The sequence below is a fragment of the Equus quagga genome, chromosome 2 (genome assembly GCF_021613505.1).
Source record: "Equus quagga isolate Etosha38 chromosome 2, UCLA_HA_Equagga_1.0, whole genome shotgun sequence".
NCBI lineage: Eukaryota > Metazoa > Chordata > Mammalia > Perissodactyla > Equidae > Equus > Equus quagga.
The window spans coordinates 66,950,161-66,969,023 of NC_060268.1; the positions used below are offsets into that span (position 1 = coordinate 66,950,161).

Genomic DNA, 18,863 nt, shown 5'->3' on the forward strand with positions numbered 1-18,863 from the left:
AGCCCTGCACAAGTGCTCACCTTTGAGGCTAGATACTTGTTGGCCTTGGGTCTTGCTGAAGAGAGACAGCTCGTTGGTGATGGACTCCAGCATCTTCACAAAGTTTGGCAGGAAGAGGATGACCTGGACATCATGGTTGGCTAGGTGCCTTCCACAGCTGATACCTTGAGCCCCCTTCACATGGGGCCCACATAGCAGGGCCACCGTAGGCCTCTGGTGAACATTTTTGGGATTCAACCTGCAACAGAAGGTAAAGAAGCATTATCAGCTACAGACTTGCCAATCCCTTTTACCTTATACCAGATGGGTGCCTCTTGGTACCTGTTACTCCCAGAGTTCTTGATAGTCCCAGCTTCCAGAGGGGGCCAAAATCCACTGCAGTCTAATCTACAGGGTGGCATTCCCATCGTCTCACACCCCAGTGTCACTTCATCTGCTGGGTCCTCTCACTAGGTAATTCACCCAGATCTTGTTCCATATAACACTGGTGCCACAACACTGCTTTCTGACCAACAACACTTACTGTTCTCACTGTGTCACCCATTAGGTCCAAACTCTGCTTGGCAAAGAGGCTTTTCCTTCTCTGCAGCCTTCTCTGCTCTCCTTCCCCATCATACCTGCTCCACTGCAGCAAGGCTGGTCTCATCATTCTCTCCTGCACTTGGAAGACTCTTTCTTATTTCTGCTCAAACTATGTCCCCTGCCCAGAGAGCCCTTCACTTTTCAAACTCTGACCCACCTTTTCTTTGAGATCCAGCTAAAGGCTCACCTCTTCTAGGATTAGTCTGGCTCAACTCCTAAGAAACTCACAGCAAGTACCAAACAGGACAGTTCTAAATCATCCTCAGTCGGTTGCCAGTCTAAGTTCTCTTCACGGAGCTGCCAGTAAGCTAATAAGGGCAATGCTGTAGCTTCTAATAGTACCTATTTCATAGGATGCTGTGTGGATTAATGGACATACCACACTTAGAACAGGGCCCGACACACAGAAAGTGCTCAATCGATGGTGGCATCATTACTGTACTGGTCATGGGGGAAGCAGCAGGCTAGGGGCTTCCCAGTCTCCTAAGCTGGCAGCTGCCTTAGACACCCACTTTATGATGAAGTAGTCATTTCCAGTTTCCTGCCATTTGAAGTTGAGATCCCTCTGAGCTCAGAGAAGCCACAAGTATGGAGGTTTAGAGGATTAGCCCTGGAGCTGTGCCCAACTCACAGGCAGTACAGTCTGCCCCCAGGACAGGAAGGTACGGGCAGATGAGAGCAAGAAACAGGCTTAGGTCTCTGCTTAGGGGCAGAGCAGGGACAGTCACTTACTGGTCTCCCAAAGGAAGGAAAATGACAGATGCCGTTGAGCCAAAGAGGAAATCCCCACCCTCAAAGTAAATTTTGGGGAATTTAGCAATGTTGTCTACAAATACAGTAAACTATTCATTTCCCCCAATATATCTGCATCATAAAGAAATATGACGAGTACTTTTCCCTTCTGACAGATACTGCAGAGTTCTGGCATCTGACTCACCCGTGTCTGTTCCCTCAATGGATTCTCCCCCTCACAGAGGCACCTCCTGTCAGAGGACTCAAAGCAGACCATGGCACCCACATACCCAAGAGCAGGGGGCAAAATACAGGCACTGGAGACAGACCTATATGGATAGGAGACCTGGCTCCACCACACACCAGCAGCGTGACATGGTGCAAGCTTTTCAGCTCTCTGAGCCTTAGCTTGCTCATCTTAAAACACCGGGCTACTATTTACCTTTGAGGTGAAGTTATGAGGATCAAATTAAATGCTGCTGCAAACGCACAGCAAAAAACTGCTTGGTACTTGACATACATGAAACTGACTACTAACTGTGGCAATCTTTCTCAAAGGAAAACCGCAGCTGCTGCAAAGGACAGAAGACGGCCCTTCTGAGAGTTCAGACACTGAGAGAAAAGACAGGTGTGAGGACAGCCAGCCCCCAAGAAGCTGGCTAAAGAGGACTGTGACTTGGTGAGGACATTCAGTCCCTGCCCCCAAACTGTTGTTTCTGGGAAGCCACTTTTATGGCCTCAAATACTCCCGGGAAGACCTTATTCCCGGAGCTGCCCCAATGGCTGCTCTGGGAGGAAGCGCAGCAGCCACCAGACCCGAAGGCCCGATGCTCCTTCAGAGGGCAGCCTGCACTATTCCTTCCTTTGGGGGTCTCTATTGGCTCTTCCCTGGCACAGGAAAGGCCAGGGATCCAGCCTGATTAGCAAGTATGCTTAAATAAGGGACAAGGAGGAATGAACACCCCCAAACTCTGTAGGGCGAGGGCGGTGGAGGTACAGGGGAGGGAATCTCACAGCCAGCTTGGATCACTTTAGACAGCACTCTCCCACAAGGTTGCCAACATCCTCCTCTACACTGACAAATCCAGCAGACACTCGTCAACTCTAATTTTGCCTGATCTCTCAGCAGTACGACTGGGGACCATTCCTGTATTCTTCAAACACTATTCCTTTGGTTCTTAAACACTACCCCTCTTAGTTTTCTTACCTCTCTGGCTTTCTTTCTCAGCCATTCTGAAAGGCTCTTCATCTCTAACTATGCCTTTAATGCTGACATTCCCCGGAATTTCACCCTCGGCCCTTTCTTCCCTTTACACCCTCTCCTAAGAGGATTTCATCTATTCTTACACCATCTACGAGCTGATGACTTCTAGGTCTCTATCTTCTGCTCAGACCTTTTCCTAAACTTCAGATCCAGACTGCTAATGGTCTATCAGGATATTTCACAGGGCTCCCAAACTCAACACATCCAAAACAAAATCCACCATCTCCCCCAAACCTGCTCCTCTTCCCATATTCCCTATGCCAGTGAATGTTCTCACTACCCACCAGGTGTCCAGGCTAGAAGGCCTGAAGTCAGTGATCACCGACACTCCACTTTCTACCACCTCTCACACCCATTCAGTTACCCTGCCCTGTTGATTTTACTTTAAAAAAAAAAATCCCTCATCTATCTACTTCTCTGATCCCTACTTCCTTGGTTGGAACCACCATCATCTAGCCCCTGGCTCAGTTTTCTAACTGGTCTCTCTGCCCTCAGTCTTGCTTCCATTCAATCTATTCAGCCAAAGTCATATCTTTAAAACACAGGACTAATCATGTCACTGCCCTAATGAAATCCCTTCAGCGGCTCCCTACTGCTCAGCTGTACTAAGGCCCTACTTCCCAGCCACACAGAATGACTTATGATCCCCACAACTTCCACGGTCTCTCAATTCTCTGTGCCCTTGGCACATGCTACTCTTGAGACCTAAGACTACTTTTCCTCCTTTCTGCTTGCCACAGTTAATTCTCCCTTGTTCTGCAGGACTCAGCTTGGGTGCCACTGTTCTAGGAAGGTTGACTGGCTTCTCCAGCCTGGAGCAGCAATGTGGCTTCCTGGAGAACATTCTGTTTCCTCTACCCCAGCACTGTACTTTCTGGAGACCTCACTAGGCTACTGGAGGGCAAGAGCAGTATTTTATTCTTCTTTGTATCTTTAGTGCTAGCACAAGGTCTGGTACATGGCATCAGTAAATGTCCACAACTAAAATTAAGTATTGCTCCTGACAGATGAGCCCAAGGGGCAAGTGAAAAGGTGCCAAACTCTAGCTCTCCCACCCAGTTGTCAGGGTGGCTCTACAAGTTTTCAAGTACGGAACTCAGGCTGATTTGTATTCCAGCCCCTCTGAGTGAATGACGAGTAGCACAGCCTGGGGCTCTGAAAAGCTTCTTCAAAGGCAGGCCTCCTGTAGTAAGCAGGAATCTCAAAGTCTTTCCTGTTACCAGGATAGAAAGGGTCCAAGGATGGCTTGCTGGAAGAAGAATGAGGTCTGCCAGGAGATGAGTAAGAGGGGCAAATGAAAACCTCGTAGCATCCAGGAAAGTGACTTCATAGAGATACGCACACTAGACAAGCAGGAACTATCTGATGAACTCTCTGTGAGGCCCTGTGGTGATGACTTGGCAGAGTAGCATCACCCCACACTCAGCCCCCACCAGTCTATAGGCATTTACCTGTTGGGTCCTCCAAGCAGGGTCAGTGCCATCTGACTGGCACATACTCCTGTCATCTCCAGTCTCCGCTCCAAAGTCAACCCATGCTTCTCAGCCACAGACAACAGCTTTTTATGCAGCTCATAGGAAACACTTGGGACAACCAGGCCAGAGTCTGTAGTTCAAAAGGAGATGAGAAGAGAAAGGGAAGGTGATTACAGGAAACCAGGTCCACAAATGGGTATACTTGATCCAGGATTCTGTGAAAGCCAGATTTTAAGACTGACCCTTCCCTGGCCCATCCACGTAATCTGGGACCTAGCCATGCTCTGCAGCCCTCCAGAGCTCGAGCAGCGGATGGGGAACTGAGGAACAACCTGTTTAGGTTACCAGAGAGCAGGGATGAACTTAAGCTCTCTTAGCAAGTTTAGCTTTAGACCTCGAAGGCCAAATCCACCTAGATGTATTTGGTAGTACCAAGAAAAGGCTGGCACAGAGTGTGTAACAGCAACTTATCGATCGCATTAGAAGAGAACATGCTTTGCTTAAGGTGGGGGAAATGCCATCCTGGCAACGGGGTCTTCCTTACCAGTAGACCCCTTATTCTTCCCCAGAAGTAGAATACACACTAGCTGACCCTCCTGACCTCGCGGTTCAATTTCAAGGCAGGATGACTTATTCATCTACCTGTTCCCCACTTCTTCTTCCTCTTCCTTTCTTCTATTTAGCCCTTCCTCTTTGCTTAAGAAATTCAATCAGAAACTTGTTTTCTCAAATAATTTGTCATTTTCTCCTCACGCAGGGTGAGTGTAACCCAGTACTCACATCACAGGGAAAGAGTACCTGGAAAGTAACCCAGAGCTTGCTGTAAGCTACTCAGAAGAATCTTGGACATTTTATTCACCACAAATAAAGAGAACTGTATAAAGGGAGGATCACAGTCGTTGAAAGTACACCACGGAAAGTACTTAGTTTTAACAAGGCCAAAGTCTGCAGCACCTGGTACACTTGAAGGAGTCTATGATATCGTACGCCTCAGTATCAACATACCAGCTACTGTTTCAGGGCCCAGAAAACCAGGACAGGATAGAAACAGCAAAAGTCAAAAATTGTGATCTGTAATGGGTAGCTCTTGCCTTGAGAAGCAATGCCATCTTACAAACAGGGCCACAGGCTGTCCCCAAGGGAGCAGACCCTTTGCCAAATAGCCCCATTTGGACTCACTGGCTGACAGACCAATAAACATGATTCCAATTAGCAAGTCATCGTGGGACTGCATGTAACCAGTTTTGTCTGGCTGAATTAGATGCCTTTTTAGATCCTGTGTCCTCATCTATACTGAATTGTAAACTCCTCAAAGTAGGGAAATAAGCCTTTTTAATTTGGCCCCAACTCCTCAAGCTGTCTCAGCTATATATATTCACTAGGCCAGATTTCTCATCAGGTACTCACACACATAAATGATGCAAACCTAGTGCTATTTCTGGTCTGGCCTAACTCTAAGATAGAAGTTCTCAGCAAGTTCATCATCATCATTCTATTAGTTCCCGTGCTCTCTATAGAAAAACCTGTCTTCCTAACTGACCAATTCAGGAGAAATTTCTTGAGGTTTTATCGGGTGTCCAGTTCTGCCTACACAGATTCTTAAAACCACACAGAATGATTCTATGGCTGTACATTTTAACAACGGGAAACCAAACACAAACACTGAACCTTAAGCACCCAGGTCTGTATCTCTCAAGGGAAGGCGAAATAATAATTTCATGTAATGATGATAATAAAAAAGTGTCTACATATCAAAATTAACACTATCCTTTTGGTTAACTGAGCCCCTCTACCTGCCTGAGTCCTACTTCTACCTTGGGCAGAGATAACAAACAGTGCCATGAGGAGCGCTGTCTCTCCTCCCACCTTTTCTGATTTGTCAATTATTGACATCCCAGGTGCCAATGCTGGAGGCTGCAGCCTGACCTTGCATGTAAACAGCTGATTAAAACAGCCATTTTTATGGCCTGCTCCAGACACGCACATATTATCAAAACTAATTAGGAACCACTGATAGCAGTGTGGAAAAGCTGAAGGAATTCTCACGAGTCCTAAGCCACTAACAACCCTAAACCTGTCAGACAAGTCATGCACCTGCCTACTTCAAACACCCGCTTTACCTGCAAAGTCACGCAAGGGAGAACTTCCCCTCAAGTCTGCATTTCTTTACCTATTTATCAGATGAATGTGAAACAGGTCAGGGGAGTGAATCTTGGGCCTGCCACACTACAAATCAGGCTTTCCCTCTGGGTCTAGGTCTTGTGCTGTGTATACAGGCACCCCCCTCTCCTGTTGAGAGCTCTCTGGAGGCAGGCTGAAGCATTCTCTGTCACCTTTCTCCTCAAGTCCTTAAGGGTACAAAACTCATGGTGCAGGGAGAAGAGAACTTATCCCACTGTAGTGCCAGCCCTGACAGTTTTATTATATTTTTCTTTTTTGGAATGTAAGTTACTGACCTCAGCTTTGATTACTGAGGCATCCTTTCAAAGAGGCATCCACTTCAAAGATGGCTATCTCAAATAAACGCATTGCCAGTCACATGACTAGATAAAGAGTCAGGCTGCCTCCCCTGACTGAGGCTCCTTTGTTTCAGAGATCTTGGTTGATTTCAATAACTGACCATTTGGGCTATCTTTTTCTCTTCCTGCTTAAATTCCCACTCATGTTTTAAACTCGCCAATAAAAAGTGACCCCACAAAACCCTAGGTCCCCACCCTCGATCCCAGTAAAAGCAGAACCCTAGGCCCTTTCTCTCTTTCTCTCTCTCTCCCTGTGACCTCTTGTGTGGCCCTAGATGTGCTAATGTAATTCCAGGTCTTGTAAGTAATATACCTTCATTTTTTAAAAGTTTCCTGACGGTTATTGCTGAAAGGTGTCTTGCAATCATAATAAGAACCATAAGGGCTGGTCCAGCCACAATACTGGTAATCGATAGGTTGAGACTAGCACAAAACACCCACTGTGGCTGGCTGGATGCTGCAGATGGAAACTGCGTGCCTATCGCCGTCTCCCCACTGATCTGTGCTGGGGGGAAGGGGCACTGTTGATGAACTGGCTAGCGTAGGGAAAGCCAAGGCCAAGAATCTTTTCTACTCAGTCTGCCAGCTGCAGACTAGGACTCCAGTGTACTCTTTTCTGATTGCTTCTCTGAAAGGAATATGCAAGCACACAAAATGTTCCTTTTCAGCATTTACATACAAAGTCCAACCAGTCAGACTGGCTTATCAGAAACAGTCAGAGAATAAAATTCCAAAGGAAGGGAACCAAGAACATAGCATGTAACTGCAAACAATAACACTGCCAAAGCCTGAACATGGGCCAAGCCTAATTATGTTTGAGTTGGAAGGTGGATCTTTATTGTTTGAGAACCAAGGCAGTAAAATCAGTTGGTAGAGTTTCTCTTAATATTAATATGTATTTTACAGCTGTTGGTGAAACAAGAAAGGGAAATAAAGTTATACTGAGTTCGGGACAAGAAGAGCCTTTCTTAGGCTTAACCTTAGGGTATCAAGGAAAATGACTTCAGCACACTCAGTACAGGCCAGGGGAGAAAAGTCCTCCTCGCTGCACAACTCATTCCACAGCATGAGGCTAGGGCTACGGAACCCAGTGGCCCAAACACTGCCCATGCCTGCTGCAGTCTGCCCCTTCTTCATGGCTTCATCACTTCCACTGCTTGTTCCAGTATATACTATTTCAGGCCTTTCCCTCCCTTAGACACATATGCAAGTTCTCACACCTTCTATCGCACCACTCCACCAGCACCACGTACAACCCTTTTCCCAGAAAGGGTCAGCTGTAAACAAAGGCAAGTATGGGTGAGATGTTTCTGACTCTTTCCCCACCTTTTCCTTCCCGCTTTTACGACAACTAGACCAACACCCTGTCCACACTGGACCTCATTCCTTCAGGTTAAAGCTCCAGTGGAACAAGCTTTGGACTCAAGACATAAAGGACTTCTCAAGATTACTTATTAATTACAAAGGGGAAAGTATCCTTACAAAGAAGAAATCTGGTGGACACCACCTTACCAAGTGATCAAACTTAGCCCCAGTGATGGGACAAACTGACATCACATGCCCTGAGAGAGAAAGAGCCCCACCAAAATCCTGGAAAAAATGTTTAACATGAATCATATCAAAAGGAAACAATCAGTAAAGTCAAAACTAAGGGGTATTCTGCAAATCAACTGGCCTAGATTCTTCACAAATCTGTATCACAGAAGACAACAGAAGCTGTGAGAACTGTCCCAGTTAAAGGAAAAGAAACAAAAGAGATATGACAACTAAATGTAATATGCAATGGCTGATTAAAAATATGACTTTATAAAGGACATGACTGGGACAACTGGAAAGTTTTGCATATGGAGCATATATTAGATAATACTTTTGTGTTAATTTTAAATTTCCTAAGGGCAATCTTGCAGCATGGTTGTATGGAGCAATATCCCACTGAATACTCACAGAAGTATTTAGGGGTGGAATGTAATGAGGGCAACTAAATCTCAAATGGCTCCAAGATCTGTGTGCGTATGTTTATATATTTATTAAGTAAATGTGGTAAAATGTTAGTGAATCTAAATGAAGGGTGTATGGCTATTCATTATACTATTCCAGCAACTTTTCTGAAAGTTTGAAATTTTTTTCAATATAAAAAGTTGTGGAGAGAAAGGAAAGAGAGAGAGTTAAGAGTCTCCAAATATGATTGACAAATGTTTATAGAGTAATAATACAGCAATCAGTGGTGGAGTGGGGATGGCAAGAGACAGAGAAAATAAAGAGTATGAAAACAGACCCTGTTCTCACAATCTTACAATCCAGCTGGAAACAAAAAATATACATGTGTAAATATTAGAGAATACACCACAGTCCTAAAGTGTGTCATTCTGGGCACAACATGAACAAAATTCCAGAGGTGATGTGAGGCTAGCTTAGAGTCATGGGCAGGGCCAGATTTCAGATGGCTGTAAAAGCTGAGTTGTTTTATGCAGGATGAAGTAGACAGGGATAGAAGAGGAGGGTGGAAAAATCCTGTAGAATTGATTTCAAGGGATGTGGGGAGCCTACGGGGCAGCACACAAAACTAAATGGTCATGATAATTTCAAAGGAGATTTTGAAGGAAGAAGAGAATCTAGAGCCAGAATGAATACTGAGGATAAAGGAAAATTCCCTGACAGGGCTACTACAGAAGGAATCACCTGCTATTAAATTAGAAAAAATGGCCTCCAGGGTCCTTTCTAGTCGTGAATTTCTATGAGAAGGAAGAGGCAAAGATGGCCCCAAAGTTTCATGCTGGACACTTAAAGAATGGTGATTCCACTGAAAGGAATGGGCATGCCAAGGAGTCAAAAGATATGAGTGGGGGTGAATTACTGACTTAGCTTTGATATGTTGAATTTAAGGAGGATGGTAGGTGCATTGAAATCAAACTATTTCCTCACTCTGGCTAATACTTGTGGCTCTGAAATGGCAAGGGGACACATATTGGCAGAGGAGTCACATTTGAAGAGATCAACTCATTTTCTAGAATGACCAATTGGCAGCTTTATCAAAAACCCAGGTACCAGGCCATAATGTGCTAGGCTCCAGATCTTCCAGCCCTTAGTCTGAACTTAAACTCTTAAATTAAAACTCTGGCAACAAGTTGCCATGAGACCTTTTCCAGGCGACAGACTGCAGGAAGCACAAGTGTTCACTACTGGGGGAAGAGTCTAGCCAAGACATCTGTCTTACGAGTATGGCTCTAAAACCTCATGAGAACACCAATGACTACAACCAAGCCCTTCAGCCCTATGACAACTGTCCACCTGATTAGCCAGGTCTCCATGTTAAAGGGACCGACTACTTCCCTCTACTCCTGGACTGGAGGATCGGCTAGAACCTGAGGTTCCCCAAATCAACCAAGTTGCTGTCAAACAAGTCTGCCTACCGAGACACAATTTTAGAAACTAGGCTCATTAGCTCTGCTCAATGAAAGTTGTGACACTTGGTGCAGGAGCACAGGTGTATTAGTGTTGGTATCCTGGTCCAGAATACCTCCTAGAATTTACCTCCTGATATCTCCCTTAAAATAAGCAATGTAGAAGAGGTGCCTTCCTGGGAATGGCATCCCTGTAGCACCTGGTCTAACCTGTAAAAACAGGACAGGGAATGGAGTAGGGGTGGGGATTGAGAGGAGACCACGGCAGGAACCCATGTGGGTTGGGTCTCTGGTTTGAGAAGGCAATGAGATCATGACCAGTTCCACTGCAACCAACAGTGGATTCTCTGAATGAGAAGGATCCTCAGCAGGAACACAACAGCTGCTGAAGGGGCCTCACTACCCTCAGGGTAAAATTCTTAAATGGCCACTTCTAACTCAAAGATTTATTTCTTCCTGGATTCCTTTTGAACACATAACAAAACCAAAGCAGGTTTCCTGATTATTTATCCTTTCAGAGATAAAAACACTGCTGGTCTTGAAAGCATTAGAATGCTTCTTGAAGGACTCTTGGTGACAAGAAGCAGAGAAAGGCAACCAGGGCTCAGAGGCAGAAATGGAATGCCAGCTGTGGAAGACAACTGCCAGCATGGAATGGTGAAAGCCAAGCTTGTCATGAGAGCAAGATACATCCCCACTGAATCTAAAAGACTTAGCTCGCAAAGGTGGGAAGAGTAAAGAGGCAAGCCACAGGAACAAACCCACTGTGGCTTTACCAGCTGTTCCCCTTCAGAGTAGGAGCTAGAAGTGCTTTCACCAAGAGAAATGAGTATGGATAAGTCGTGTTGGACCCAAAGGGAGCTCAGACCGGAGTGCCTCACGCAAACTCTGACTGGATCCTTTTGCAAGACAGTAAAGAACAGTAACCCTACTTCAGGTCACCCTCACATACTTGCTGCTCCCTAAATCTCAGCAGACACATAGTGTGGAGGTAGAAGAAGGTCTTTCAGACAAAGCAGATGGGACAACTGCGGAGACTTGGTGCCTGCACCGACAGCACCCCACTGCCTCCCATCTGGGCTTCTACATACTTGAGGACAGAAAAAGGCCCCACAGTGGAAAACAAATGACATAAGTTAAATAAGAATTCTACCCAAATGGAAGCGCTCTTGAATAAATATACCTAAGAAGAATTTATTAGAACCCAGGAAATGAAGAATTTGAGACACTTTAAAGTTATTCTTGATGAAAGTTTTACTGGAACACTTAACTCCAGCAAACGGGGATAATAACAAAATGGGGCTAACAGTTCAACCTCATAGAGATGCCATGAAAATTTACTGAGATAAGCACATGAAGTGCTTAGAATGGGGCCTGAGACATAGTAAATACCCAATGAACATTTCATATTATGATGTTGGCTATAATCATGTTGCTTCTCTTGAATCAGGCCCCTATCCTCCCCTTTCTGCCACCTCTAAACCTTGTACACACATCTATTATTTGTTTGTTTATACATCTGGTTATCCTATACTCTAAGGCCCCTGAGGTGACGGACCATGACTTACCCAGAGTATCTAGAATGGTGCCTGACACAGAAATTCTGTAAAGGTTGATGTTTTAAAATAACCTTACTGAGGCAGCCTTTCCAATTCACATTTAGAGTCAAATACTGATTGAATAACAATTACATGCCAAGCATTTTGCCAGCTGCTTTTCCACATGATCTCCTTTAATTGACATGTATTACGCCACTTTACAGATAAGGAAACAGGCTCCGTAGCCTTCATTTGGCTACATACCTCATTTCCCTGCCATTTTTCCTGCCCCACAGGTCCAGTGCCTCTGAACCCTTTTACTCACTCAACCCTTTCCCACCTATTTTCAATCACCAAATCTTATCAAATTCCCTTTTGTCATTTCTCTCACACCTTCGTCTTCCTTTCCATTCAGAGACCCAAATCCCTGGTACGTTAGTCATGACATGAGCCTAACTTAACTGGTCTTCTGCTCTGGTCTCTCTCTCCTCTCATTCTATCCTGAATCCTCCCATGAGACCAGTCTTCCTAAAGACTAAAAGTCTTCCTAAAAGAGATTTTGGATCATGTCATTTTCGGAATCCTTCAGTTGTTCCCCATGGCCACAGGACAAGGATAACATTGGCACACAAGGTTCTCTGTGCTCTGGTCCAAAGCTTTTTTTTTTTTTGAAAGATTGGCACCTGAGCTAACATCTGTTACCAATCTTCTTTTTTCTTCTTTCTTTCTTTTCTTCTTCTCCCCAAAGCCCCCCCGCACATTGTTGTACATTGTAGTTGTGGGTCCTTCTGGTTGTGCTATGTGGAATGCCGCCTCAGCATGGCCTGGTGAGGGATGCCATGTCCACACCAAGGATCCAAACCAGTGAAACCCTGGGCCACCAAGGCAGAGTGTGCGAACTTAACCACTCGGCCACGGGGCCAGCCCCCAAAGCTATTTTTAATTCCTCCTACCCCCAACACAAACTCTGTCCTGGCCAAACCAGACAATGGCTAATTTCCCACACAGCCCTTTACTCACACTATTCACCAGCACCTGCCCAGCCTACCCACAAACATCTTCCTCTTCCTCTCTGCCTGATAAAATCCTGCCCATGCTTCAAGGCTTCTGTCCTGCTCCCTTTGTGAAGACTTCCCTGATCAGCCCAGCCTTTAGGACCCCTCCCCGCCTCTCAACACCCAGTGCTCTTAATGTCCACACTCTCACTGGACTCTGGGCATATATAGTATCTTTCCATCTCCAAGTACATTTTAACAACATGAAGGTAAGGACCATCTTAGGGTGACTTACACATAATAAGCACAGTGTTCTGACTGACCCAAAATGTCTTAAACATCTCTTTTTAGAACATTATGAGTGTCGAGCAAAGATTCTTCACTGAAGCCTTACCACTCTCCTAACCATTGCTCTTTGGGGACCTCTCACCACTGAACACAGAGGGCTCACACACATCTAGCATTTTACAGCCAAATGTAACACACATGTAGCTGATCACTGGACACCATTACTTAGCGAGGTATGTCCAAGCTGGAGGAATGTCTCACAATCTGTGAATGTTGGAGATAGCAGCACTGTCAAAAGACCCAAAAGAGCTTTCCAGAGAGAAAAGATTTGGGTTAAACAAAGAGATAAATTTAATTGCTTCCTGAACATGTTTTTCCAATCACCAGCCTTTTTATAACACTGCCCCCCCCAAAACACCCACATCCACACCCACAGTTGGCAGAGCATTGCCAAGAGGAGTATGAGCAACTAGAGAATAATGGTTTAGAAACTGTTGACAGCACTTAGCATGCAGTCCATGTGTAGGACACTAGTAGCAAGCTGTCAGAATCCTAAAACCCAAGCCACCATCCAACGGGGAGTAAACATGTTGTTCTTCCTTTGCGACTCTGAGGATTAGCAGAAGATAAGGTATTGGGGGCGGAGGGGCCGGCCTGGTGGCACAGCGGTTAAGTTCGCATGTTCCACTTCTCGGCAGCCTGGGGTTCGCCGGATCGGATCCCAGGTGCGGACATGGCACCGCTTGGCACACCATGCTGTGCTAGGAGTCCCACATATAAAGTAGAGGAAGATGGACACGATGTTAGCCCAGGGCCAGGCTTCCTCAGCAAAAAGAGGACTGGTAGTAGTTAGCTCAGGGCTAATCTTCCTGGAAAAAAAAAAAGGTATTGGGGGTTCTAGGACACGAATGCTGCAAGGCTACACTGGGGAGCTGTTCAGGCCGCTCTCCACAAGTGCTGATGTAAGTTGGTTCATTTCTGAGGGAATACTAAAAAGAAAAGACTATAGTCTATTTTGCCATTAAACTGCCCTTCTCTTCTTATATATACTCTTCTTCCTCTCTAACTTATCCACATTCAGAAGAAGAGAGGAAATGTGATGGATATGGTTTGCAAGAGCCTCTACCTCTCTGGGCCTCAAGGGCCTCATCTATATAAAGGAGCAAATTATACTAGGTGATCAAGTAACCTAACACTAACATTTTACGGTTCTAAGTTGTTTCCCCACATATTCCAGATGGTTTGCCTTATTCTGATCCTAACATTTGGATAGTAGATCCAATTGGAAGAGTGTCTCCAGCTCTGCACTACCTGAATACCACTCAGTAAAAACCTGCTTTGAGGCTTGTGCCTGGGAGCTGGCAGAGATAAAAATCACCTGTAGGAGAAGCTGCTCAGCAAGGCAACTGCTTGCTAGCTCTATTTCCAGCAAACACCCTGCTTGGCAAAAGGACTTTATTTCCACTCCTTCTCACTGTTGAGAACACAGAGAAAAACCAGATGATATGAGGCTGCGAGACCTCTCGTCCCCTCACTATCATCACCAGCAAAGTGCAGCCAGTCGCTGCACACCACAAGCCACCAGAGTGACTTACTGGATAAGGACTAGCACGTGTGGTTTGTAGTATGTTTGTTAACGGCAATTCTGGAAAAATAATTTCACAAGAGAGGAGGCAACTTTTTACTTCTGTCATTAAATTAAATAAGGTGCAAGGATCAAGGTGTGGAGGTAAAGTGTGTAGATGGAAAAATTTCCCACCTCTCCTTGTGTCTACTTTAGCAAATGTTTTCTCGGCCTCTTTTGGATCTGAGAATCTTCCCTGATCTTCACTGTTATTCTCTCCATTTTGGGAACTTTACTCCAAGGCAGGCTATAATCTCCCCAAGCTCAGGAATTTCAGGGAAATCACCACTGCATGACCCATCCACCACAGCTCAGAGAGCTACCAGGAGGGGCAGCTTATTTTGCAACTGAGGGCAGTAAAAAGGGGAGCAGCCAGAGGTGGATGGATGGCAGGATCTGAGTATACTACCAGACCTGCTTGATGATAGCAGTCTTCGAAAAGCTTAAACCCTGGAAACTTAAGCGTGATTGTGAGCTGGGCTGTTTGACTTTACACAGGTGGTAAAAATCAAGAGTTCAGCAAGTCACACTGTCAGTGCCACTCAAGGAAACTACCTTAGTATAGAGGCATGCCTGCCAGTCTGCCAATGAAAGATAGAAACAATTTAGTAGTCTTTCTTAGCCTGACAGTCTGCTTTTTTTGTTTTTAACATATAAAGCACATTCAAGCTTCTGTACTCAGCAAAACCAAACACAATACAGCCATACTGTTGTCTGCAAAAAAGCCATGCCATTGTCTCTGATTTTCCTCTAAATGTAATTAAACTGTCTCCAAAATTCTCCCTACAAATGCTACTAGCATTCAGGATTTATATTCCCTATATTCAAAACTTCAAACCAAAATGAATATTATATTACTAAAATGATGATTCCCCCTTTAGCTCTTAAAATCATTCAACAACAATCGTATTCAAACTGTATTCCAAGAAGCACAGTTAATAATGTGGTTTTGGTGGAAAGGATAGGGACAGGGATGAGGCAGACCACCTCTCCCACAGCTGCTTTTATCTGCTTCAAATGCCATATGTTTGAGGAAAGATTCTAATGCTAAAAAAAAGAAACCTAAAAATCACTGAGGTAATAGACTAGACTACTATATACAGTGACCTATATAACTAAACAGGCCCTACTACCTTGCTACGAGAATTATGACTAGCCAACTCTCAATGACCAGGGCTAGCAGGAGATGAGGACAGTGGAGTAAACAAATGTAATTTACTGAAACCCTATTTACAACCAATGGATTCAACCATTCATCTCCAACTGTGTTTTACCCCAGCAAACAATCAGTAAAACAGAGCTGAACTTCTGGTAAAATGTACAGGCAGTAACAGGGAAGCTAAAGTGAAAACAGATCTGATCATGTGAATCTAGACATTCTCATCTGGCTACCCTCAAAGGGTGGACCAAATGACTGGTATGCCAAATGAACCTCAAACATAGTCTAACTAAACATAATGTACTTCCTTTTGAGAGACTGAGCTCCTCAATTTTACAGAAAATATTCTGTCTTTAGTTGTTACTCATAAGCAGTAGACCAAATCCTGCCAGCTGCAGGATATAAATGGACGTGTAGAAAAATTAGCCCCTCCACAGTGGCAGGCAGGATGCTGTACTGGTCACAATCCCCAAGAGATAATAATAACCACGAAGCCACTTTACTTAATTCCTAGTGCAAGACTCTGACTCAGAATCTGGGTCATTCTGTTACAAGCATAGTAGAAAAGGAAGAAGGGCCAGTGGAATGTGGGACCTGGTGCAACTCACCTGTGCAGAATTCCTTGCTCACATTGTGGGGCACTGTGATCCGTCGGTAGACGATGGGCTCTGACTCTAGGATGTTCTCATCATGGCGGTAACGAGCAGGCTTTTCATTCGGGATGCCCCGGGAACGGGTACCACTTCTCCTCTCATAGGTATCAATCTCCTCAAACACAGCTGCCTTGTCAAAAAGTGCCAAGTTCCCTTCAAAATCAAAATCTGTGTCTGGGATCTCCTCAATATCATCCCCGAAGCACTCGTCATCTTTACTCTTCATTTGGCCATTCTTTAAACCACTTTTCTTTGGAGTTGCCTGATTTGGGTGCCTGCTACTAGATGACCCTGGAGAAAAAAAGAGGGACTAAAGTCAGAGTGCCCACAGAAAGTGCTCAATGGAAATGGAAAACACAATACATTAGTCCTTTATGGAGTATGTTACAAGAATCAAAGTGAAGATGGTAAAGATAAGCTATTCTTAAATCATATTAGGTTTACTAACACTTTTTTTTTTAAGATTTTATTTTTCCTTTTTCTCCCCAAAGCCCCCCGGTACATAGTTAACATTTCTTTTAGTTTAGAATTTTTTTCTTTAGAAGTGGGTCCTTCTAGTTGTGGCATATGGGATGCCGCCTCAGCATGGCTTGATGAGCAGTGCCATGTCCGCACCCAGGATCCGAACCGGCAAAATCCTGGGCCGCCGCAGCAGAGCGCGCGAACTTAACCACTCGGCCACAGGGCTGGCCCACTACCACATATCATCATATTAGGACAAACTACCAGAAATCTCAAGGAATAACTGACGTTGTATATTACCCAAGTAATAGTGAATATGAAACAAGCAGTACTGGAAATCGCAACCAGTTCTGCCCTTCATAAGGAAGTTGGTAATGAGGCTTTTTTGACAACTGAATATCAAAAAAGCAGCAGAAGGGCAGGAATACAGCAATCTCCTCCCACAGGTCAGGGTGGTTTGATTCTGAATGTGTGGCAGTTGTTTAAGAGAGAATTACTTCCAGCGTAAAAAGTGGCCAAGCACTCATAATCTGAAGTTCACAGGAAGATACCATTCAACTGGTTCTTAATTCTATGCTTACAAAGTAAGCAACCTTCTGATTTTTAATTTGTTCTCTAGACCCCAGCAAGAGGGAATCCCTGATTTAGACAGATTTCAGATCTTGAGCCAGATATACATTTACCACTAGAAGTTGGTACTTTGACTTATAAACTTGTTTTTAGATCTTTTGGTTAATGTGATCTCTTTTCTCAGAATTTTATTACTTCTGGGTAAGTAATTTCTAAACCATTAAATAAGGACAAAGACTATATTGACCTGATCCTGTAGAGGTCACACCAAGACGCACATCAACACCAGAGCAGCCAGGTATCCTCTGTCTCTGAGTCTCTATTTGGCCACCACATATCAGTCAACTCCTCCTGTAGCAGCCAAGCCGGAAGACCCCACAGAATTCTCCAAACCATTCATTCCCAGAGAATCCTGAATTGAGTTTATACTCTGATCCCCACCTGGCTACCCCAAAGGGTGGACCAAATGACTGGTATGCCAAATGAACCTCAAACACAGTCTAACTAAACATAATGTACTTCCTTTTGAGAGACTGAGCTCCTCAATTTTACAGAAAATATTCAAGTAGAGGTTAGAATGATCACAAGCAAACCCCTTCACACATTTCATCCCAACTATACTGCTCTAACTCTTCTCACAGCAACTCCCTTCTACCCAATGCACCATGAGTCAGGAGACCTAGGGTCCAGTTGCAGTTCCATCATTAACATGATCTAAAAGATCTAAGAAGGTGGCCTCCTGACCATTTTAACCATTTTTAAGTGTTACACAACATGCTATATAATCTTTTACCTGCTACCCAACTTCTCAATTTCCTTGTATGTAAAATGCTCACTGTGGTATCCCCAGCAGGGTTTCTAGCACATAGCAAGCAGTCAATAAATATTGGTTTAACAAATTAATCAATATCAGCAAGATTAGTTATAATAATTATTCTGAAAGATGTGTACTACGCAAATGTAACTCATGTCTAAGTCTTCCTAATGCCAAATATTGGTATGGAAAAGGGCTGTGCTAGCAGTAACCATGAGATTTATGCCTCTGAAAAAAAAACTAAGGCTGACCAAAATTATGAAGAGGAGGAAGAGTTGGCTGAGCCACCATAAATAGTTCAGATTATAAACCACTGAGAAGCTCGTCAAAGTATGGGTTAAGTTCTAGCTCCAATAATTTGATAAAAACATTAAGCAAGAGCATGCTGTGTGCCACAGCTAGGTGCTTGGAATATAGTATATAACCCAGACATGCTACTCAAAAAAGGAGGAGGAGAGATATATAATAACTAAAACATAATGTAATGAGAGTTATAATAGAAGTTTATATAAAGGGCCACTGAAACATGGATGAGAAAGCAGAGCTGGATTAGGAATGGGAGAGCAGGCATGAAAATACAAGGTCAGGATAACACCATTAGCAATACATATTGGTAGGGGAAGAACTAGAGAAAAAGTCTAGTTTGCAAGATTACCAACGTACTCTCTCAATATTAATTCAAACTATCCTATTACCAAACAGGTCTCTAGCCTAGCAGTGTCTCTCCAGTGGGTATGTGCATACCCAGGAGTGTACAGGATGACCCACTTGGATGCAGAAAGAAGAT

The 18,863-nt window shown here is 44.3% G+C and overlaps 1 protein-coding gene across 4 annotated transcripts in view; it reads right to left on the reverse strand.

Annotated features, from left to right (window-relative positions):
- Positions 1 to 18,863, reverse strand: part of LOC124234900 (enhancer of mRNA-decapping protein 3) — a 59,946-nt gene that overhangs the window by 5,142 nt on the left and 35,941 nt on the right. For all 4 annotated transcript variants that reach the window (XM_046652478.1, XM_046652476.1, XM_046652477.1 and 1 more), the window contains 3 exons: positions 16,186 to 16,521; positions 4,030 to 4,183; positions 21 to 238 (listed from right to left, as the gene is read on the reverse strand). In XM_046652478.1, the coding sequence (XP_046508434.1) occupies positions 21 to 238; positions 4,030 to 4,183; positions 16,186 to 16,521 (708 nt within the window). The remainder of the gene's footprint in view (positions 1 to 20; positions 239 to 4,029; positions 4,184 to 16,185; positions 16,522 to 18,863) is intronic.